Source organism: Hemiscyllium ocellatum, chromosome 23 (genome assembly GCF_020745735.1).
Source record: "Hemiscyllium ocellatum isolate sHemOce1 chromosome 23, sHemOce1.pat.X.cur, whole genome shotgun sequence".
Taxonomy (NCBI): Eukaryota; Metazoa; Chordata; class Chondrichthyes; order Orectolobiformes; family Hemiscylliidae; genus Hemiscyllium; species Hemiscyllium ocellatum.
Genome location: NC_083423.1, coordinates 41,005,290 through 41,030,250, shown reverse-complemented (window position 1 = coordinate 41,030,250; position 24,961 = coordinate 41,005,290). Strand labels below are relative to the sequence as shown.

At 40.1% G+C, this 24,961-nt stretch overlaps 1 protein-coding gene across 1 annotated transcript in view; it reads left to right on the top strand.

Moving 5' to 3' along the window:
* LOC132826610 (mucin-2-like) overlaps nt 1–24,563 on the top strand; it is a 45,297-nt gene extending 20,734 nt beyond the window's left edge. Inside the window, exons 4-6 of the mRNA XM_060842564.1 lie at nt 1,775–1,994; nt 2,865–2,995; nt 24,373–24,563. Of these exons, the coding sequence (XP_060698547.1) occupies nt 1,775–1,994; nt 2,865–2,995; nt 24,373–24,563 (542 nt within the window). The remainder of the gene's footprint in view (nt 1–1,774; nt 1,995–2,864; nt 2,996–24,372) is intronic.
* Nucleotides 24,564–24,961: the final 398 nt, after the last annotated feature.

Genomic DNA, 24,961 nt, shown 5'->3' with positions numbered 1-24,961 from the left:
ACAACCATGCAGTAATATGCTCAATCCTCTTGTTCCTGTTCTCATTCATGCAAGATACCAGAGGTTATTGTTTTTGAGACACTTCTTGCTAAGTCGTGCCTGTAATTCTGGCAATGTCCATACAGCTGCACTCCCCAGACAACCATGGACCTGACTCTAGTTACACTCCCCTGACAAATTGTCCACATCACCAGTATTTACAAATTAATAATGGTTTGAAAGCCAGTTGTACTCATGGAGCCCCTACACTACATGCCTGATCCGACTTGATATTTCAGCAGTTATATATTCCCTTCCTGCCTTCACACAATCTTGAAATCTGCTTTCTACATAGCTCTTAGTTTGTGGATGCATAGCAGTGACTCCAGACACAGCTCAAGCCCAGTGGTCGAACTGGTAATAGTTACTGCACACAATGTCGTCCAACACAGAAGAACTGCCCTGAAGTTCCCGTGTGGAGCAGGGTGTGCCTCTCATGGAACAGCAGTGACCTGCCACATCTCTATTTATTGGAATACTAAATTAATCTGGTGTTAATAAAACTTAAGACTTTAAAAACAAACTTAAAATACAAAACATGTTTTAATAACTTTAATTCTTTACCTTAGCTCCTTACCTCAATATGCTTCCCTTTCTAACGATCTTATCTTTCATGAATTCTGCGATTCCTTCCTTTTCTCACTGACTCTGATCTACAATCACTCTTTCTTACTGTGAGATATTTGCTATGACATAGCATTCCTTTAGCGCTTTTGAGAAAGGGGGAGAAATGAGAAGTTTGGCAAGGATTGCTGAGTTTTAAGAAGGGGACTTTTAGTGCAGGAAATTGAGATAATAGAACTAGAGAGAGTTTTAGAATCCGGGTGAATGAGGGCTTCCCGACCAACAGAGGAAAGGGTTGAGGCTAGATTAGATTCCCTACCATGTGGAAACAGGCCCTTTGGCCCAACCAGTCCACGCCAACCCTCCGAAGAGTAACCAACCCAGACCCATTTCCCTCTGACTAACGCATCTAACACTAAGGACAATTTACCTGACCTGCACATCTTTGGACTGTGGGAGGAAACCAGAGCACCCAAAGGAAACCCACTCAGACACAGGGAGAATGTACAAACTCCACACAGTCACCCAAGGGTGGAATCGAACACAGCTCCTTGGCGCTGTGAGGCAGCAGTGCTAACCATTGTGCCACCCAATGTCCAGGTAGTAAAGAGCAGAGCTGGAAAACTGGACTGTCAGAGCTGGGCAGAGGGTTAAGCAGATGGATAATTAAAAAGGAAATAAAGATGTGAAAAAACCATTGGCGACAAAAAATCATTGTAAGTGAGCAAAAACAGTGGCAATGGATGAAGAAGAAGTAATGAGAAATGGAAAACAGAGGTACTATGTGCTTCAATCATCAGAAAATATTATGTGATTTTTCACTGAAGTGGTCCAGTTATTTAGGATTTTAAACCATTATTCACCTTTACAGATAACATTTGATGGAGCTATTGTGACTGTTCCCTACAGTTTGAATGGAATTGACATATATTCTACACACCACAGTATATATATTTCTATTCCTGAAATACAAGCAATCATAATTGCTTTTGGAGATTCCTTTCAAATTAGATTGTCACAACAATACTTCCTGAACAATACTCAAGGACAGTGTGGTATGTGTACCTCATTTTCAACTATATGTATTCCTGAAAGATGAGATAATCATACTATTTCTCTCAGAGGCACTACAGATACTTGTAAATGACAATGGATTTTTTTTCTCTCAAAGGTTCTTGCGTGGATTCTGGTGATTATTGTATGAAAAGGGATAGGGAGGTCATGCCAAAACAGTGCTGTCACATTGCTGCAAGTGACTGGAAAGTTCCTGACCCAAATAAGCCGTACTGTCAACTAACTCCTAAAACTAACTCAAAAGATTCCTGCACTAACACAACTCCCGCTCCAACATGTACGCCAGAAAAAACAATTTGCATGTTACTTTTGGGAAAGTATGTGAATGTTTTCATTCATATTTTACTTTTAAATAAATACAAGAAAATAAATTGTAAAGATAAAGATGGACTGATAAAATGCAATTTACATTTATGAAGAGAATATATGTAGCAAGAGAAAATTGGTTGGTCCGCAGATATTTTGAATTTCATAGTCTGCTGTCTCACTTATACCTCAAGGCATAATTGATGATTTGGAGAAATCATTGCTCCAGATGTAACAATGTCTCAGCTATTCCTGGTGTTTGTGTTGTGAAAAAGGTATATGATACACACACATATATATGTATTATATGTTAATATCATTTATTTTAGGCTTTGGATGTTGAAACAGTGGCATGTGGGTTTTATCTCTGTACAAAAGAAGGTTTAATGATTGACTTGTCAGCCTTTCTGGAGTCATGACTTAAAATCAATGTAGTTCAGAGAACAGAGAACTGGGCTCTCTTGAAGTTAAATTGAAGTGACGTTTCTTTATTTGTATTCTGTGAGCTTTACAATCACAACATTGAAATTCATGATCTTACTTTGAAAGATCAAGATTTTTGCTTAAGAAAACAATATTATAGATTGAAAAGGCTTCAGTTACAATTTGTAGAAGACTGAGCTGAGATTAAATGTAAGAAATATTTTTTCTTTGTGAAATAAGCTAGTTCAGAATAGTAAGAAAGTAGGTTACCTTCGTGTAAAGAATTTGGTTTGAAAATTCCAGACTAGAAGTGTTTGGTTAGAAGATAAATGAGTCTAAAAGAGTTTATATTGCCCAGAAACATAAAGTTAATCTGTGAGATAATATAGTTTATTGCGCTATAAAAGAATAAACGTCTTTGTACTTTAATTTTCTTCTGTTTATTGTTTACCACGTAGACCATTTGAAGAGTGCAGGAAACACTACAGTGAAGATGTAGATCGCTATTACCAGACTTGTCTCTTTGACCATTGCCATACAAACGAAACAGAATTTGATTGTTCCAGCCTGGAAGCTGCTGCTATTGCTTGTAATGATAGGGGTGTATGTGTCGACTGGAGAAACTTTACAGACGGATATTGCAGTAAGGATAATTATGGGTTTTTTTCAACAGAACTAAGAGACTAATCCTATCTGGAGAGGTTGAAATGACTGTGGCTACTTCCCATGAAAAAAATAGACTAAAGAATATAAAGTGTTTGATCGATCAGATGTAAAAAGATATATTTCCACTTGTGGGTGAGAGCAAAAATTAAGGGCCAAAAACAGAGACTGTCAATGTTCTTACAACTCCAGAATGCCAAGAGATGCAGATCCAAGAACAGGCAGACATCATTTTCAGTCAATTTTTCACAAATCTATCATAATCTGTGAACATTCCAGAATTGCTCTATCATAGCTCTGTTTGGGTTTGAGCATTTCAGCTCTGTTTTATCATGATTAAAACCAAATTGCTGACAGTATCACTTAGAAGCTGACTGATGGGACTACATTTATCTGTTGTATCCCCAACACAGAAACCAGGAGTGCATAACAGCCACTGGACTTTGAACATGCACTTCCCACAGTTTTCTAGGAAGTAGTTTCAATAGATGCAAAATAAGATGTACACACCTCATTTCCTGATGTGTACAAGGCACTGAGCTTCAGGTCTTTTAAGTTAAAATTAACAATAATCAGGCCTCAGGGTGGAATTTTATCCCAGGCTCCAGCCCTGGAGCCAAGTCCATCTCCAAGAAATATGTCTTTGGGTCTATTAAGGCTCTTAAATACACTTGAACTTTGTAGATAGTTGAGAAGAGAGAGGAATCAGGAGGTGAGTTACCACAAAATTTCTAGCCTTTAACCTGCTCTTGAAGCAGCAGTATGTATATGATTGATCCAAATCTGTTTCTACTCCATGGTAAAACCCAGGATGTTGATGGTGGGGAATTCAGTGATGGTAATGCTACTGATTTAAAAGGAGTGATGGTTAGATTCTCTCTCATTGGAGGCTGTCCTTGTGTGGCCCAAATGTTGCATAAATGTTACTTGACACTTATCAGACCAGACTTGGATGTTATCAAGGTTTTGCTGCATATGGGCGTGGAATGCTTCAATATCTGAGCAGCCATGAATAGTGCTGAACGTGATGCCATCAGTGAACGTGTCTATTTCTGAACTCATGTTGGAGATGGTCTTGATGAAGCAGCAGATGGTACTTGGGCCAAGGAAATTGTGCTGAAGACTTCTTGCAGTGATGATGTGGGTCTGAGGTGATTGACCTCCAACAACCACAATCATTTTCCTGCTCCCATTGACAAGCTCATCTTCCTCCAGCTCAGAGCTGAAGCCTGTTCTGATCCATTGAACAGCCAAACCATTGTAAAAGTCATTCATTGTGTCCCAGTTTTCAGGGATAAGGCTATCATATTCATGCAAAATACAACCATAAAACAATCAAATCCCAAAATGCAGCACAGGAATATTATGAAACAAAATTGGACCTCAAATTAAAGGAGATGAAGTAGATAATCAAAAGTTTTATCAAAAAGGTAGGTTTAAGGATCATCATAAAGAATGATAGAGATGCTTCATTAAGCAATTTAAGATGCTGTAGGGTTTTTGGTTTGATTTTTAGATGGCTCGAATCACTCCCAGATCCCTGGTTCTGACACTGGACTTATTTAGGGAAAGTGAAATGTAAAAGACAGTAGACAGGTAATTCAGGGCAAAAGAATACCCGTGTTTAGTTAACTACAAAAGGTAAGTATAATACAAGAAACTAAAAAAGGCAAATGCAATAAAACAGTGAAATTGACAGAGTTATACAGTAATTAAATAGACTATCGAATTAAACAGAGGCTCATACACTAATCAAAGCTAAACAGCAGTTTTAATCACAGACATTTCCCGCAGGCTACCTTCTCTTGGGGTCCCTGCCCTGTCACCACCCACCTTCTCCTCCCTGCCAGCTAGGTTGGAAACTTTGAGGTCTCAGGAATCTCAGCTCCCCCTGGGGAAAACACAGTTTAAGTGTGCGTCCAGTGGCTGAGGTTCTTGCCGCTGGTTCTCTTGGCCTGACACTGGAAGCTCTTGTTCAGGTAGAGCTTGGTTGGCTTCCTACCCTCCTGGATATCTTCAGTTGTAATAAAGGAAGGTTTGTCTTCCTGATTCACTTTCTCGGTTCAGCCTCTATGATCCTTAGTTCCAAAGTTGCTTGTTGGGGTTAGAGAATGTGGGGAAAGTGTTTCAGCAGGAAAAGGCTCTCTTTTCAGGGCGAGCAATTATACAGACACTGTGTCCCATTATCTCCTCTCAAATCTGTGTTGTATTGTGTTTCTGATGTTCCCTTTTGTGGTCACTTGGCTTCCTGGTAGTTAAGAGTAGGTGTGAATGTATTTTGATAAAGTAGAATGTCCAGTATCTCTGTCAAAAAGTGTGGCACAGGAAAATCACAGCTGGTCAGGCAGCCTCTGAGGAGCAGGAGAATTGACGTTTTGAACATCAGCTCTTCATCAGGCAATTGGTGGGGGGTGGTGCAAGGTGGCTGAGAGATAAATGAGATTGGGGTGGGGCTGGGGGGAAGGCAGCTGTGAATACAATAGTTAGATGGAGGTGGGGGTGATAGGTTGGAGTGGAGGGTGGAGCGGATAGGTGGGAATGAAGGTGGACAGGTGGGACAGTTCAAGAGGGCAGTGCCGAGTTGGGGGGTTGGATTTGGGATAAGGTGGGGGGAAGAGAGATGAGGAAACTGGTGAAATCGACATTGATTCCACGTGGTTGGAGGGTCCCAAGGAGGAAGATGAGGCGTTCTTCCTCTAGCCATTAGGTAGCTAGGATATGGTGGTGGAGGAGGCCGAGGACTTGCATATCCTTGGCGGAGTGGGAGGGGGAGTTGAAATGGTCGGCTACAGGGTGGTGGGGTTGTTTAGTACGTGTGTCACAGAGATATTCTCTGAAACATTTCGCAAGTTGGCATCCCATTTCCCCACTGCAGAGGTGACCATATCAAGAACAACCAACACTGTAGATGAGGTGTTTGGATGTGCAGAAAAATCTCTGCCAGGTGTGGAAGGATTATTTGGGGCCTTGGATGGAGGTGAGGGGGCGGGGGGGGGAAGATGTGATGCAGGTTTTACACCTCTTGCCGTGGCAGGGGAAGATGCAGGGAGTGGAGGATGTGTTGATGGCAGGGAGTTGGGGGGGAGGGGGGGGCGGTGCATGGACCTAACAAGAGAGTTGTGGAGGGAATGGTCTCTGTGGAATGCTGATAGGGATGGGGAGAGAAATATCTTTGGTGTGGGGTCTGACTGTAGGTGGCAGAAATGGGAGAGCTTTTGGAGATTGGTGGGGTGGAAGGTGAGGACCAGGACAGTTCTGTCCTTGTTGCAGCTGGAGGGTGGGGTTCAATGGTGGAGGAAATGCGCTGGAGGGTATTGTTGGCCACTAACGGAGGGGAAATTGCGGTCCTTGAATTAGGAGGCCATCTGGGATGTTCTGGAGAGGAATTGATCCTCCTGGGAGCAGATGTGGCAGAGGCAGAGGCAGAGGAATTGGGAGTAAGGGGTAGAGTTACTTGACTCTCCTGCTCCTCAGATGCTACCTGACTGACTGTGCTTTTCCAGCGCCACATTTTTTTTTTACTCTGATCTCCAGCATCTGCAGTCCTCACTTTGACCTGTCCGGTATGTCTGTGCATGAGTATTGATTGAGTTGCGGGATTCAGTCTGAGTTGGATGGGGTTTAGGCCTTGTTGATTGTTCTTTCAGAGAAAATGTGTGTATTGGGTTTTAGGGCTGAACAATGGTTCCAAGCAGCTATCTTTGTGTCTTGTCTATTTTCCCAGAGCATTGCCCAGCTGATTGCCTTGTTCTATTATTTTTAAAAGTTATTTGAAAAGTTCAGAGTTTTGGTCAAATATTTTAAGAATATGGAGATTTTTGCTCAATCCTACAAAGCTTTTGTACTAAAGCAGTGTCATTCAGAAAGGAATGCCTGTTATTTGGTTAAACCATTAATTATAAAATACTTATATGACAATCCAGGATGTTCTTTGGTCTATTTTCATTCACAAATTGTAATGAAATTTTAGAAGTATTGCTCTGTATTTTCATGGTCATTTGTTCACAGGTGTTATTTTCTAGAAAAAAGTTTGTTAATATGCATTCCTACACCTCATGTGTTTGCTTGCTTTTCAAGATTATACCTGCCCTGAAGGTTTAATTTATAAGGCGTGTGAAACTTGGGAAAATGATCAGTGTAAGAATAAGTAAGTATTTCTACCTGTCACACACTGAGGGCATGATGTGATGAACAAAGATTAATTGTTATGACACTCAGGCATTGGATACATGTGTCAAGATTGTGTTGCTGGAAAAGCACAGCAGGTCAGGCAGCATCCAAGGAGCAGGAAAATTAATGTTTCAGGCAAAAGCCTTTCATCAGGAATGACGCTGGGAACCTCAGAGGTAGAGAGATAAATGGGAGGGGGCGCATGGTTGTGGGGAAGATATCTGAAAGTGCAATAGGTGGATGGAGGTGAGGATAAAGGTGATAGGTCAGAGGGGATAGTGGAGCAGATAGGTGGGAAGGAAAATGGGTAGGTGGGACAGGTCATGAGAGACAGCAGGTTGGATCTGGGATAAGGTGGGTGGAGGGGAAATGAGGAACCTGGTGAAATCCACATTGATGCCATGGGGTTGGAGGGTTGCAAAGCTGAAGATGAGGCGTTCGTCCTCCAGGCATTGAGTGATTAAGGAGTGACGATGGAGGAGGCCTAGGGCCTCATATCCTTGGTTTCTTCCTCCAGTCGTCGAGTGATTAGGGAGTGATGGAGGAGGCCCAGGACCTGCATGTACTTGGTTTATTCCTCCAGGCATCAGGTGATTAGGGAGTGGCAATGGTTGAGGCTCAGAACCTGCATGTCCTTGAGGTAGGCCCCAAGGACATGCAGGTCCTGGACCTCCTCCATCTCCACTCCCTAACCAACTAATGCCTCGAGGAAGAAACCAAAGACATGCAGGTCCTGACCCTCCAACCCCAGGGTATCAAGGTGGATTTCACTAGTTTCCTCATTTCCCGTCACCCCACCTTATCCCAGTTCCAACCTTCCAGCTTAGCACCGCCCTTATGACCTGTCCTACCTGTCCATCTTCTTTCTCACCTATCTGCTCCAGCCTCTCTCTCCAACCTTTCATCATTACCCCCATTACCCCCACCTCCATCCACCTATCACACCCTCAGCTACCTTCTCCTCAGCCTCAGCCCCACCCCCTCCCATTTATCGCTCCACTCCCAAGGGTCCCAGCCTCAGTCCTGATGATGGGCTTATGCCTGAAACATTGTTTCTCCTGCTCCACAGATGCTGTCTGACTTGCTGTGCTTTTCCAACACCACACTCTTGACTCTAGTCTCCAGCATCTGCAGTCTTCACTTTCACCATTGGATGCATGACCAGAGTTTTCATCGCATTGTTGTGAGCTTTCAGAGCCCCATTCACCTGACAAAGGAGCAGCTCTGAAAGCTTGTGCTTCCAAATAAACCTGTTGGACTATCAGCTGGTGTTGTGTGACTTCTGAACTTTAGGAAGGGAAGTCCAGGACCCAGCAACAATGAAGAAGCAGCAAGATACTTACAAATCAGGATGGTGTGTGCCTTGGAAAGAAACCTGCAAGTGGTAGTGTTGGTGAATTTCCACTCTGCATCTTGTAGATGGCACACACTGTTGCTACTGTGCACAAGCAAGGGCGGGAGGGGGAGGGAGGCGGCGGTGAATACTGAACGTAGTGGACCAGCTAGCAAACATGCAGGCTGCTATGTCCTCAAAGATGTAAAATACCTCCATGTTGTTTGAGCTGCACTCATCCATACAAGGGCAGAATATTCCATCCAATTCCTGATTTTTGACCTGTAGATGGTAGACATTCTTTGGAAAGTCAGGAGGTGAATTGCTCACTGCAGAATTCTCGAGAAGTTATGTCCACAGGGCATTATATCCTTTGCCTCTGATCTGTTCTTGCAGCCAGTTAGTATGTCTCATCAGTGAAGTTTCTGGTCAATGGTAAAATATATCAATGATGGATCTGACTTGCAAATGTGTCTTCCCTAAAATATTTAATGAGAATTAAATTGAACAGACTATATAATTGATACTCTGGCCAAAAAAGCTGCTCCCTTTGACACTTGCAGGCATTTTGACATATGCCCCAAGTGAGGGGAACCCATGTTTTCCCACATGGGCATGGACATTATTACTTACGTGCTTTTGCATACCCAATAACAAATACTTGGGTAACTTGCGCTGCTCACCACGTTTCTCCACAATACTTTCAGTGGTGAACTGACCATCCTTGAATACAGATCACAAACAAATTGCCAGTTACTCACAACATAAGCAACGTTATTGAAGTTATGTGAACAGGATTCTGATATGTTGGCTTCATTGTTAAAAATAAACTTGATTTTCAGCACGCTGATCCCTGGCCAGAAATTATATCCTTTGTCAGAAAGCTGTTTTTGTCCAAAAGGAATGATGTTTTCTGAAAACAAGACCACATGCGTTAGCTCATGTAAGTTGTCTTCGTTTACTTAGCCATGCACCTATTTGATAAATATGAATAGAAATTAAAGCAGCTCAGATTTCATCAGCAATTTATTTAACCTGTTATTTATGGAAAAAATGTACTGATAGTATGTTTAACCTTCATTTTTGTAGGTTGCATTGACAATTCAGGAAAGCTCAGAGAAGTAAGTGTTTATTAACTGATACATTTTTTATCAGGCTTATGTTGTTTGACAAATGATGCCAGGGGCTTAATAAATTTTTGACAATCACATCACAAACAAATCTTATATCTATTTTATTGTATTGAATTTATAATCTGTCATCATCTGTTAAATACCACTATGAGGATATGGTTTATCAAATGGGCTGCAATCAAGTGGCTCATCGGCAGTTTGCACGTTATAATATTTTGGTAAAACTGTCCATTTAATACACCAGGAACTACAACAGCATCTTAAACTTATTCTGTTGATCATCCATTTTTTGTAATTAAATTCCAATTAAGACCAAAGCTTTGGCTCCATTATTCTATAAGCACAAATAGACAAGTGGTAATTAAAACTCCAATGCAAGCTCTTAAACAGAAATCCATTCAACATATCAAGATCAATCTACACCTAGATCATGCTCAATTGTATTATGACACTTTCATGTCTGGCCTTTTATATAAAGCCTCAAATTAGATGTCTAAAAAATACAGGAAAGACTGTTCTAAATTTAACTGAACAAAATCTAACCATAATAAGCTTGCCACATACATCTCACTAATAGGGAGCCTCCTGTGTTTTGTTGGTTAGATTAAAATCAGACAATGCCTCATTTCCTCTTTTTCCAAGCATCCTGCAAACTAGGTTTTCTCAACTTCATCAAAGTATGGTTATAAATTGGTTGAACATGATTTTACTTTCAAACAAAAGAAAATTGACACAGCCTGATTATTTAGGGATAAAGGGATCAAAGGTTATGGGGAAGAAATCAGGAACAACATTTTGAGTTGGATGATAAGTCATGATCATATTGAACAGCAGAGCAGGATCAAAGGGCTGAATACTCTAGTCCAGCTTCTATTTTCGATCTTTCTATATTTCTATGATTCCCTGCAATAACTTCTTTAGTAACAGCTTCCAAAAATTTCCCAACAAAGATGTTAGGTTAATTCACCCGTAGTATTCCACTTCCTGACTCTGCCTCTTTTTGATTAAACAACTTACATTTGCTACCTGATCGAGTGGCACCTTACCTGAATGTCAGACATTTTGGAAAATTAAAACCAATGCACCAATTTTCTCAGCAACCACTTCATTTCCATCAGGACCTATGCACTTATTTACTCATAGCTCCAACAATTTACTCAGTGCTACCTCTTTGATGATTCTGATTTTCCTGAGTTCATTCCTTCCATTTCCAGATTTAATGCTGTTTCTGGGAAGTGACTTATATCCTCAATAATGCAGACTGATAATAGCATACCTGTTTAAGTCATCTGTCATCTCCTTATTTTCCACTACATATGTAGTCTCATTTCTGTCGGACCAATGCTCACTCTGTTAACTTTAAATAATTGAGAGAAACCTTTACTGCCTGCTTTTAAGTTTGTTCAGTATTCTGTTGTACCTTTTTTTTCTCCTTATTAATTTTTAGCCATTCCATTCTGTTTTACTATATTCTATCCAATTTTCTGACCTGCCACCTGCTTTCTTGTACAAATTTCTACTTTTTCTTTACATGAATACAGCCTCTGTCATCAACCACAAATTGTAAAATTCAGCCAAATTTTGATTGCTGCTATCTATGACCACCGTCACTCTGAGATCAAAGTGTGCTGCATTATGTTGATTTGCTGTGCTTTGCACAGTTAAAGCAGGCAATGAGCTGATAGGTTAGGAGCTGAGGAACTGGGGGAATGAGAGCTGAGGAGGATAAGGACATTGGGATGGAGGAAGCTCTCCTGGTCCATGACCATATTCAGCTGCGTCAGGCACGAATGCCACATAGAACCTGATTAACACTCACTTCCAATAGGTGAGGTATGGGGTTCCTCTAGGTGGTCCAGTTTCTTCCCACAATTCAAAAACAAAGATGTGCAGGTTAGGTGAATTGCCCATGCTAAATTGCCCATAGTGTTCAGGGATGTGTAGGTCAGGTACATTAGTTAGGGATAAATGTAAAGTAATAGGGCTAAGGAATTTGGGTGGGTTACTCTTCAGGGAACTTGTCGGTGTGGACTTGTTGAGCCAAAGACCCTATTTCCACACTTTAAGGATTGTACCATTGAGTCAGCTACCCAAAAGAATTCATTCTGGGAAGATTTTTCTGGTTCTCCTTGTTTTTCAAAATAATTGGACAGTCAGGAGGTGAAAGTAGCAACTTGCAAAGAAAGCGACTGCTGTTTCAGAAATTACCTGCATTCCTGTGATCCCTAACAAAAACTAAGATGGTTAATACATTTGTAGATGTCTTGTTGATCACATTATTATTTGTGTGTTTCCTTCCTAGGAAGGAGAAACATGGCCTCATCCAACAAATTCATGCATTGTCTTCACATGCTCTAACTTTCAAGCTGTAATTACAGAGAGACCGTGCTCTTGTGAGGTTGGTATAGCTTTTTGTTTCTATCTACCAGGTGTCTCAATCTTGTGGGACATTGCTAAACACAGAACATTGGTTCAACTAAGATACCTAACATGGATTTATTGTAATGATCATTTTTGGATAAATGCACATGCTATTTTAAAAGAATTTGAAGCAAAGGAAGATATCCTCATATATGGATCATTTATATCATTTTTCATGTTGTTAAAAATATTTTGAAATTCATAAATCTTCATTCCGAATATATTGGATGTAAATCTCACCCAACACAAGTGAAAGGAAAATCAACACTGAGCCAGAAAGGGAAAAATTAGGATGGCTGACCAGAGCTGTTTGAAAGGATGGGTCAAGAACATTTTCAGAAGTTGGAAAGATAGATGGAAAGGCAGAGAGCTGAGAGAAGGACCAGGTGGCTGATAGTTGCAGAGTCAAGGGAAGCAAGCTGATGAATGGAGTTAAAAATGATAAAGATCACAAATGTACAAGGTCAGCTGAGGGGTTGAAGAATTGTAGATCAGTGAGGAGATGGGTGATGGTGCTTACAACAGGATATGTTGGCAACCTTTCACTGTTTAGGGTTTAAAGAATATAAAGGCAGCCAGAGAGGGAAACAAAGGAAGAAATTGAAGTTGAATTGAAGTTGTTTCAGTAGCATAAAGGATAATATATCAGTAAACAAAAACTATCATTCATTATCTCTTGGCATTTAGATTTTGGCCTGTGATTTGATTGGTACAAAATTAGTTTTGCATGATTTATTATCCATTAAATAGGAAACAGGTAAAAGATGTATAATAAATATATGGAATTGCCTGTGTACCTTTTGTTATTATTATTAGAATAAAGAATGGAATTAATTTTTCTGCTCAGTTCATAATCGTGTAAAAGGGGGGGCGGGGGGGGGGGAAGCATGAACACATTTTCCAGGAACTTGAAGCAAAACAGACTCCTATTTCAGTAGAAAATCAGATAACTGCAAATATTATAAACATTTCCAGGGTTTTGCATGATTGCTCTGTCTTTTTCATATTCAGATAACCTTCACAGCAGTAACTATATGACATTAATTTTGTTTGTTTAGAAAGAAAGTATCTGGGAGGAAGATTACTGCTCACATTGGTGTCGCAAAGAAACCCCTGGTAATCACTGACTTCTTTCCAGTAAAGCAAAGAACTGCAGAAACATGAAACACAAATAAAAACAGAAATTGTTGGAGAAAACTGACAGGTCTGGCAACAGCTTTGGAGAAGAAACAGAGAGAATGTTTTGAATCCTTCGAGCAGTTCCGACAAAGGTCACTGGTCTCAAAACATTAACTCTGTTTTTCTATCTCCACAGATGCTGCCAGACCTGTCAGTTTTCTCCAACAATTTCTGTTTTCACTTGTTTCAGAATTTTTTTCTTTTCTTGGTTGCTTATTGAACATTCTTTGCCACTTTGCGTTTAAATCAATGCTCCGATACTGACTTAATAAGAAGGAAATTGGGCTCAGACTTCTGGTATCACTTAGTGATTGACCAGAATGGTACAGACACACAGGGCAAAATTTAATGACTATTTAAGGATGATATCCTATCACCTCTGGGATTCATCCAATGATGGGTAGCAGTGTTGTTACACAGGTAACCCAAAATACAAACCTGAGGATCCCAGCGGGAGGTCGGGAGTGGAGTGTGGGGATGGGGGTGCTGTCCACACTCAGAGGTGCTTGTTGCCTATTCGAGGGATCTGGCGTCAGGAATGGGAGATGGGCACAACCACTCCCTTCCCTTTATGTCCAATTCCTACCTTTCATCCCCACAGACATCTCCCACCCCCAAAATACATAGCCCCCCTTCCCCCACCCCCCACCTCCCCCATCAGTGGCCCCACCCTGCCATTTCCATCCCACCTTCACTCTTCTTTGCTCTGGATCCCTCTTTGATGTTGGGCCTCTTGTTGATGCATTTCCAGCAGATGCCACTGCTCCCAAAGGCATTGATGGCAATGGAGAGCTGCCAGTGTCTGGTTAACCACCAACACTCAGAGTGGGTTCCATTCCCACCTTCAGCTTCTCAATCCCAGCAATTTCTGGGCACTGAGAGGGGATATCTCCAGTGTGAAAGCCAAACTCTGCTATCAGCTAATCCCTTACTGGAGGGTAATGGAGTGCCATCAGTAACCATGTTATAGTAGCCATTCTGCAAGTTAATGGTTACCCTGATCAGATGATTTTTCACAGTAAATCATACAGATTCATCAAAAGGCCTAAAGCATTTGGTCCTGGAAAATGCCCAGGTTACCTTGGAAGGGTAAGGTTTCTTGAAAAGTTTGAGCAACAGGTAAATTCAGCTGTTTAACTTTGCTATTCTGAAGTAGCAACATGAATGGAATTCACCAGTAATAGGCTGCTGCCATCAACTCAAGAAGACATTCTGCCTACCACACTAGTGGGTGACGTGGTATATGAATTTCAGTACTCATGTGATGGCTAGGGATGTAGGCCATATGTTCCAAAGATTGATGGATTGTAACAATGCTGTATCCCTTTGACAGTTTGCAATAAGCAAAGGTACTGACCATACCCTACCTGGCCATGCCTTCAGAACTTGGAATAGTGTCCAACATTAGACGTGAATTTGCAATGGAACAACATTTGCTAAACAACCCTAAGTCTATAAAGGATTATGCTGATAACTAATTTTGGATTGCCAGTCAGCTTGCTGTATGGTGCACCTGCATAGAAGCTGCATACATCAATACTAAGTGGCCTGTTCTTTTCATACAGACAGAATATATAGAGAGACTGAACCTATTGCAACTGCACATAACAGTCAATAGCCATTCTCTGGTTTATTTCTCAGAGCAATGACTTGGCCAATCAGAATCCTGCCTGACTTAAAATGTAAACAAAACTTGGTAGTTTATTGTCAGTCATCTCTAACTGGTACATTCTCCATGTCAATGACCAATCAAAAGTGAATTACTAACAAATCAACCATGTCCTCACATTCAGGATAAATGTCATTTCTACTTTTCTTGTGAATTATCTTGATGAGCACAAGACAAAAAGAATCAGGAAAATCTTTTTTCAGCAAACTCAAGTTCTGTATTACCATATAATAATAAGTAGAGATATGTCTACTCAATGATCTAATCATCTAACTTCTTACTAACTCTCTTTGAAAAAAACCGTTTAGAATTTGCTAAGTTCAATAATTTCATTTATATTCCTCTGAGTTTTAGTTTTAATTTTGCTGTTACCATTCTTTTTTCATAGACTATTGTAAAGTGTCATTTATTTCCAAAAATGTCACATCTGAAAATTCAAGCTGTTCAGCAGAAGTTACGATGACTAAATGTGAAGGAAACTGTCCTGGACGTTTTGAGTAAGTGCTGTCATGTAATATTTTTCATATAATTAAGACCCTTGGAATAGCATGGGTCTAATAAATAATGCAGACTAATACAATAATAATCAAGATTAAGGATTTACCAGGATTCACAAAGCAAAGATTGATGTAAACGAAAAGGACCATTCACCATTTTTTGAATTTGGCTTCTAGTTGTTGCATCTCTCCTATACCCATACATTATAACACTTATAACACACATTTCAGCAACTGTTCCATCCTGATCTAATTATGGCCATTACAGCCATGAATATTTACAATCTTAGTCAGTTATGTCAATGCAGCTTCTTGATCCAACTCCCTCAATTCAATGAAGTATTCCACAGTCCTGCTCAGAACTCTCTTTCTGATGCTGAAGAGCCCAATTATCAAGTTATCCTCTAAATGTTTTCTCTTAAATAACTGGGGTTTCCCTCATCCTGTCTTCAGTCTGCATACCTTCTTCTGCTTTAATAACCAGAACTGCATCAGTCCTCCAGCTTGTATATGACTGACACTCTATATAAACCTTCAGAAATAACATCTCAACATTTGAATACAACTAATGTAGCGATGTAATCCTGTGTAGTGTGCACTTTGTTCACAACACTGTTTTAATGCCATTGCCTGAGCTTCATATTCCATGTCCTTACTATCACAAGATGACTTAATTACACCACCTTATCAATGCTTGTTTCAGTCGCTACCTCAGATCCAACTCCTCACCCACTGCAACAGAAATCTCATCCACTATTTTGTTGCTTCTTGGCACAATTATTCTAGTATTCTCTATATCTTCCATTATCTGTCACCTGTTAATGCTAATCTATATGAAAATAACATTAAAATGTCCTGAGGAAGAAAGTTAACATTATATAATGTGGTTCTGCTCCCTCTTCAATTTTGGTCTACAAGTTCAGTCAGGCAAAGTAAAGCCCTCCAATGCATTGCAGGTTATTAATTTACTAAATTATTGTTATAAAATGTTCACTTTAACTTCATTTCTGATGACAATTGCATTTAGTTTTCCCAGTTATCCCAAGACACTAACTGGATCTTGAGGTACATTCAAATATAGGAATGATATTTACCTGTTTCTGGGTTTCTGGAATCTTCTCTGTGTCCAAAATAAAGGTTGAAATGATATGGGGTTGCAGACAACAGTGCACCTTGAAATTGACCTATACTGTACACAAATTAGAATCCAACACCGAAAAGTGCTATATTTAATGAAAGTGGTTGTCAAAATGTCACACAGATATATGCTGGATTTTGCCATCAATGATAACATGCCTGTCTTACTGAAGACCACTAGGAAAGCTGCCCACAAAGACCTAATATTTTCTGCAGTGCAGATCTCTCCTTTCAGAAGCCAAGTTGAGGGGCTCACTAGATATCCAGCAACAGCAATGTCATCCTGCAGGACAGACAGACAATCACATTAAAATATTCTCTCACCAAACAAAGCAAGAGCAAAAAAGAATTGAAACCTTTCACTTTTAGCATTTTTTATTAGACTGGGACATAGAGATGGGATTATGGAAGTAGATTAGAATATATAAATAAAATAGAGAATTACAGATGCTGGAGATCTGAAACAAAAACAGAAATTGCTGGAGAAATTCAGCAGGGCTGTTAGCATCTATGGGAAGAAAGCAGAGTTAACATTTTGAGTCCAGTGACTCTTCATCAGAACTGTTAGCAGCTATAAAAAAAGTGGCATTTATGCTGAAGCTTAAGTTGGGAGGAGATTGGAAGGAGAGAAGTGAGCGGACAGATGGAGATGGAGCCCTGGGAAAGAGATATATGAAAGGGTAGGTAAACAAGGAGATTATTGATAGTGGGATAGGACAGCAGGAAAGCTGAATAAGGGGTAACAAGAGCAAAGAGTAGGAGAAAAACGGGTGAGCTGTAATGAATGCACTCCATACAATGTCATAACAGACCTAGGAGATTGAGAGAATGGGTAATTGTGCTAAAAGCAACTCAGGTCATACCTGCACCGGGTGTGAAGTGGGTAATAAACATGGAAGGATGGAATGAGGCTCAAAATTTGATGTTGAGTCCTATATGATATAATAAATACATTACATTTTACTGTTTCAAAACATGCATAGTTTCTAATCATAATATATGTTCAATAAACATGAAAATATCTTTCCATAGTCAGTGAAGCTCTTTGGTAGCAATTATGAACATTGCACACTTTTGCAAATCCAGTTACACCTTATTCAACAAGATGTAGGTGTTTCAAATGTTTTTACAGCATGGCAAAGGGCTTAAAAGTGAAACCTCTCCACAGTTCATGAATTCTAATCGATTACATTCAGGGGAAACCTCAACAGTGTAACCTCTGTTTAAGCCTCAAATCATTGAGGGCAACATCTCTCTGTATGCATGTGCACACAGAAGCTGCTGATGGTTGTGAAGGAGAAAAGCGAGCGAATGCTATCAGTTTCGCTGTTATTACTGTTGCAAATTGCAAGATGTGGTTTCATTCACTACTAATCACGTTGTCAAAATGCATTGCTGATATATCACATAATGCATTCAATGTACTCTTCTCTTTGATTCCTATGTTAATTAACATACGCACATGTAGTCCCTGTCGAGTTGAAGCATTTGGACTGACATTTTCTTTTACTGCTGGCTTCTTATTTTCCAGATTTGACACTGTTACAAACACCATGATAAATGAGTGCAGCTGCTGCCAGCCTACAAATATTCAAAATATGACAGTGAACCTTGATTGTGAAGATGGAGACAGCATCCCATATACTTATGCTTATTTTACGGCATGCAAATGCATTGGCAAGACATGTAATAACCCATTCTCTGTCTAATTATTTTTGTTGTTGGGTGCAGCCTTAAGAGTGTAGCTCCATTATTTTCATTTGGATAGACACCAACACCTTTTAATATACATGGCTGGTTTGTGCTTAGGTAGAACAGACACTTGCTGCTTACAGTGCAGTCGCATAGTTCAGATGGAACATTGATTATACCAATGTACCTGCATTTTAAAAATCTATTGCTCTTCAAAGCTTAAATTAAATCAAGCTTTCCGTTCTCATCATTATGATTTTCTCTGTGTACCATTTGTCAGGAAGCAACGACCTGGTAGAAATGTTACAGAACTGCTTTTTATTAAGGTATTGTGGGATTTTGCAATATTTCTATCATATGTTATAAACCAGCCAGCTTTTGAGAAATTAAAGTCAAGAATTGCAAACAATTACTTCATCTATGAAGTCAGTTATTTCAAAATGTGATTCATTTTTAAAAACATATCGGACATAATTTCTCTGAAGCCCACCTTTAGTAGAACGTAGATTGCATTTTCCAACCATAGAAAGCATTACAAGATTAAAAATGCTAATCAAATTTCCATATCACAGCAGATCATTCAGCCCACTGCGAATGCACCAGCCCTTCAAAGAGCATCCCATCCAGACAGATCCCCCTATCCCTATAACCCCACATCCAATTGCCAAACCACCTGCTCTACATACCCCTGGATACTATGGGCATTTTAGCACGGCCTATCCATCTAACCTGCATATCTCAGACGATCGGAGGAAACTGGAGCACCCCAAGGAAACCCATGCAAACACGGGAAAAAGTGCATACACCACACAGTTACTCAAGGGTGGAATCAAATTGTGAGACAGCAATGCTAGCCACTGTGTTGCCCCAGATGGGTGAACTAATTTTTTCAGTGCATACAAATTTAAATTTTGTGATAAACACTTGACTGATAAAACTCTGGTGGCATGATGCAAGTGTAATTCTATTGTCTGTGGTTAATAATGACATCGTGTAGTAGTTCAGGGGAACAAATCAGTGAAAAGAATGGTTCAGTAATGTCGTACTGCCTTTAAGCAAACTTAGAATTTGCATGTTGATCAAACAATATAGGAAAAAGTCTGAATCATTTTCTCAAGTAAGGTAATCACAAATATTAAACTTTTAACTCCATCACAACCATATTATACCTGGGATTTTACAACAATAAAGAAGGTGGCGCTCAAAGCACCCCCAAGTCTAAAAGTTGGCATAAAAATTCTGAAGTATCGTTCTCATTTTTATGCAAGAGATATATGGCTGACAAAGATAATGCACATCTATTATTCCAACAAGTTGCCTGTGATTCTACAATGAACCAGTTGTGACAGGCCATTTTAGATTTAATAATGAGCAATGAGTCAAATTTAATTAATTCCTTAACTGTATGAAAGGCTAGCATTTATATAATACCTTCCATGACTTCAGGCCAAACCAAAGTGTTCTGGCAGATCTTGCAAGCATTTTTGAAGTATAGTCATTGTTATAACAGGAAACATAACAACTACAAGCTTTCTGGATGAAGCAATTAGATAATAATCAAATAATTTGTTTCAAAGTCATGCTAGCTAGAGGACAAATATTTGTCAGGCCATAAGGAGAACTCCCCTGCATTTCTTAGGCAATTGCTATGGGATCTTTACATGCATTTTAGAGGGTAGAGAGGATGGATGCTTGGGTTTAATATCTCATGTGAAAGGCAACAGGCCCCTTGCCTACACCCCAACTCCCTAGACCCATCACACATCACAGAGAGTACTGTCTCATCATCACCTTAAAGGGTCAGCCTAGATTTTATGCTCAAGTCTATGGAGTAGCAAATGTGCTCCACTGAGCTACAGCTGAAACACATAATAGTGTCTTCATAATCCCAATTATTTTAGGATTGTTTCTTTAAATCTTGCTTACACAGCCAAACAATGAGTTCCTCAATTAATACATCTTTTGGAATCAGGTATAGTTGATAATTTTATTCTCTTTGTGGGAATTAATGCCATTAGAGCAAGTGACTTGCACACTTTAACACTGCAATAATAAAAGTTAAAACTTAACTTCTGATAGATACTGATGTTTATCATTTTTAAACATAAACTTTGCATTTTATTTGATTAAACAATGACCATATGAAGTGGTAGATAGAGCATTTTAAGAATTCTATTGTAGCTGATTTCTGAAAGAGTATGGACACTGGGTGAATTAATGAATTTCACACACTTTTTCTTCAATTGCTACAATCATTGCTGTTAGATATGATTTGGAAATGCTGGTGTTGGACTGGGGTGCACAAAGTTAAAAATCACACAACACCAGGTTATAGTGAAAGCACCTGATGAAGGAGCAGCACTCCGACAGCTATTGCTTCCAATTAAACCTGCTGGACTATAACCTAGTGTTGTGAGATTTTTAACTTTGCTGTTAGATAGTAAGAGCTGAAAATGTGTTGCTGAAAAAGCGCAGCAGGTCAGGCAGCATCCAAGGAGCAGGAGAATCGACGTTTCGGGCATGAGCCAGTAAGACAAACACCTTATAAAATTTTGAATACACAGACAAAACTGTACATTGAGCGTTGAGCAGGAAACTTTACTAAAGCAGACAGAGCAAACAATTCACCCAAACAAAAAACCAAAAGAACCGCCAATGCTGGAAATGAGAAACAAAAACACAAATTGCTGCACAAACTCAGCAGATCTAGCAGCATCAGTGAAGAAAAATCGGAGTTTTGGATCCAGTGACTCTTCTTCAGAACAGAACTGCAAACAAGTTCTTGAATGTAGCACATACGAGCTTTGTGTTAGCCTATGCAGGCAGTAATATGATGGACTCCATATGATGTATATGCATCTGCAAAAATCTGAACAGATTAAATACTTGATTGAATTTAATTTGCTCCGCTTACTATAAAGATGTTATGAGGACTTGGTGGGAGAATAAATTAGGACCTCTTGAAGAACAGACTGCAAATGGTGGACCAATTTGTATGGGGAAGCTTGCAGATTTTGTCCCTGTGCCTTAAACTTTCACAACAGATAGTTCAGAAAGGTTGGTGCTTTTATCAAGAAATTTGACATACACAGGGATGGCGTCACCTCCTCTGCCAGCCTCCGGGTCCTCTTTGTGCAGACCACCCCATCCACTAGGACTTCCAAGTTTCGTGTCGAAAATATGTGGAACCATTTTCCCTTTCTGACAGAATGGAGGTAGGCAGTCAAAGTAAATAATCAGAGACCGTATTAAATGATTTTCCTGGCTCTTCAACATTTTGCCTGTGATGATGCATTCTCTATCCCCACTTTCCCTGTTAACTTTGATGGCTGACAGTTTAAACAAACATGGCTATGGATTTAGGAGATTGCCACATTGGCATGAGTGAAGTCATAATTCAGAAAGAAGCTCCTTCAATGAGCAAAACAGCTTGTAAATGCCAGTGCTCATCCCAGCTCTACAGCGGTCTTTTAAATGTGACATGACGGCCAGGTTTGCCAATCTGCTGGAGACTATTGAATGAATAGCCAGTTCTTCCAGGAACATCTGGTCATAGCATGGGGCTAGAATTGCATGAGAGGGACACCATAGGAGTGGGGAAGATATTTAAATGAGGTGAGTCCAGTAAAATATCGGGACAAAATAAAAGTGAGATTCAGCCCCAGGTTTTTAACATCTTTTCATAATTAAATGAACTTTAGCCTCACAACTCTCCCCTACTCGAGTATCTCTTCTGTTTTCAGTGGTGAAACCAAGGTAATCTGACCAGAACACTACACAGTTTCAGCAGAAGATCTTTGGCCATGTATTTAGTCCTGATTTCGCCATATAATTCAACATCATTTGCTTCATTGATTATTGTGCCTGTAGAGCTGAACCCCTGTCACCATTCCAATTGTACAGTTTGCACATTAAGTGTTTAAACAATATAAAACACCGCTGCCTAACTTCGTCTGCGCTGTCCTGCTCACGTCCAGACCACTCATGTCAAAGTAGCAATCTCACAAACATATAGGCGCTTTTTTAACTGTCAGCAAATACAGTTAATAGGGCAAGTGAAGATAGACGCTGCTTCACCACAAGCAAAATCCTGAAGAGTCAGGAAAATCATTTAATAGAGTTTCTGATTATTTAATTTGGTCACCTACCTCCATTCGTCAGTTAGCCTCTCCACATTTGGTGGGGACAACTGTCCCTATCTCCCCGTGGCTCAGTAAATCCCTTCCCTCTCTACAATACTATGTGCCTTATTTTTACCTGCACACCTCTTGTAGAGCATCTTAAGATATCCCACTTTCAAACATTCATAACATGATGCAGAGCGTTCCCTCTATTAATACAAGATCTCCACAGATTTCCACCAACATTGGCCAGCTGTAAATGACCTGTTATAAGTCTTGGTTGATAAAGTCTCTTTCTGTTTTACCAATATCATTCCAGCTTACCAATGTCCACATTTTATTTTGATGCATTAGATAGTAAGGTTTGGGCGTTGTGGCATTCTCAGTGAAAACTTCATTCATATAACGTGTTTAAAATATAAAATATCCTGAGGCATTTTAATTGAAAAGTTGTAAGGAGAATAGAAACACTGGTTGGCATTTAATGGAGACCATAAGGTGTTTCCCCACTGGCTAAAGAGTTGTCTGCCAAATTAAAAGCAGGCACTTAAACTGGGATCAAGAACCCCATGAGCAGAAATCTCAATCAGATGCCAGTATGAGTGGAACAGCAGTGGTGCCAGGCAAGCAGTGCCTGCAGTTTGGTACAACATGGTCATGAACAAGACCATGCAGGCACTGGTAAGAGGTTGGCAGTAAGGGTTGCTCTGACCATCATCTTTGCAATGCCAGGTTTCCCGATTAGGCCTTTGAACAAACCCAACCACCACATTCCCTCTCCCCGGCCACCCACCCCCACCACCCCCGCTGAGGCCTGTAAGGAAGCTGGCACAGGCTTGCCCATCGTGCATTTTGCATGGCAAGACCTGACCAGTTGCCGGGCTACAACCAGCTGCAACAGGATGAGGCCCTGAAGTGAGCATTAGCTGTTGCCATGGGGAGTGGGGGTTTCCTTGATGATGGAGCAAAGAGGCCAACCACCATGAACATAATCAGGGCGGAACAAAACCAGGAGTGGCTGAAAAAGCTCACCAGGTCTGACAGCACCTGTGGTGAGAGATTGGAGTTAACGTTTCATGTCAAGTGACCCTTCCTCAGAACTCATTCGACCCAAAGTGTCAACTCTGATTACTCGTCAAAGATGCTGCAAGAGCACCTCGAGCTTTCCCGGCTATTTTCTGTTTTGCTTTCTGATTTGCAGCAACTGCGTTTTTTTCCCGAGATTTAGTCAAGGAGCAGATAGCTAAGTGGTGGTGCTCACTCCTCAACTCCAACTCCACCAACCTCCTTCTTGTTTCATTGCATCTCCCACCAGCAAACTCAGCAAAGAGCGACCGAAATTCTGAATATCAAAATGCAATCTAAAACAATTTTTTTTTCAAATGAAGGAAAGGATAGATGCGTGTGGGGATTGACAGCAGCTTAGGAGGAGGCAGCAGACACAGGGTGGGGTAAAACCTCTGAAGGTTAGACGAGGATTTAAAGGTTAACAAGCTGGGAGTCAAAATGGGTTGGAGACTGGGAATGCTCAACAGGCAAACCTACATCGTCTTGGTCATGGGAGAAGTTGGGATTTGAAACACATCTCTTGAGTTGAACAGCCTGCCAATACTGCACGCTGTTTTATTGAACCCAAATGAGAGGTCAGGGGGAGGAAGAGCAAACACACTGTTTAGTTATTTACAATCAAATATGCTTGTCAGGAATTATGACCATGGAGGGGAAGCCAACTTTGAAGAAAAACATTTGAACTCAGATTAGTAAAGATGTCTACTATGAGAGATAGGAGAGGAGTTAATATCTAATTTAACTTTCGAGAAATAAACTACCAAAAATCATTGAGGTGTCTAGTCTGAACTAGCAAATGGTATGCAAACTTTAAAATAGATGATAAACATTTATAAGGCAGATGCTAAAAATTGCTAATTGTTAATCTTCTTCACCTGTCTAGACATTATCAATAAAGATGGCAAAGTAAATACACACCAGGAATACGATACACTAGCAAATATATTAAAACTGTTTATAGAGCAGAAGAACAGCAATGTGAGCAAAAGGTTTCTTGAGGACAGGTTTTGTTTGATCAACAAGCTTTTGCAATTATTGCTGGCACTGAAACTGCGTCTGCTGCAGAAATACTAGATTTCACAAACACTGTATTGCTCCCAGAATAAATATTATGCATATCAATCACTAATTTTAACCGATAGTTTTAAATGAGGTCAACTTATTGTCAGCAGCAAGGAAAAAACAGAAAAGAACAAAACGGGACGTTGACTATAATTTCTGTAAATTTAACATATGAGATAATTTGCCAAAAAATTGGTTATTTTAACTTACTCACTCTATTTCCTTCAGTTTTTAAATTAATCGTAAGAGATTACAAATCACAAATCTTTAGCTTGGACTTGGACTTAGAAATACTGGAGAAACTCAGCAAATCTGGAAACTTTGGTGGAGAGACAGTAGAGTTAATGTTTTGGGTCGAGTTATGAAGAAAGGTCACTAGACATAGTCTTGACTCTACTTTCTGCCAGACC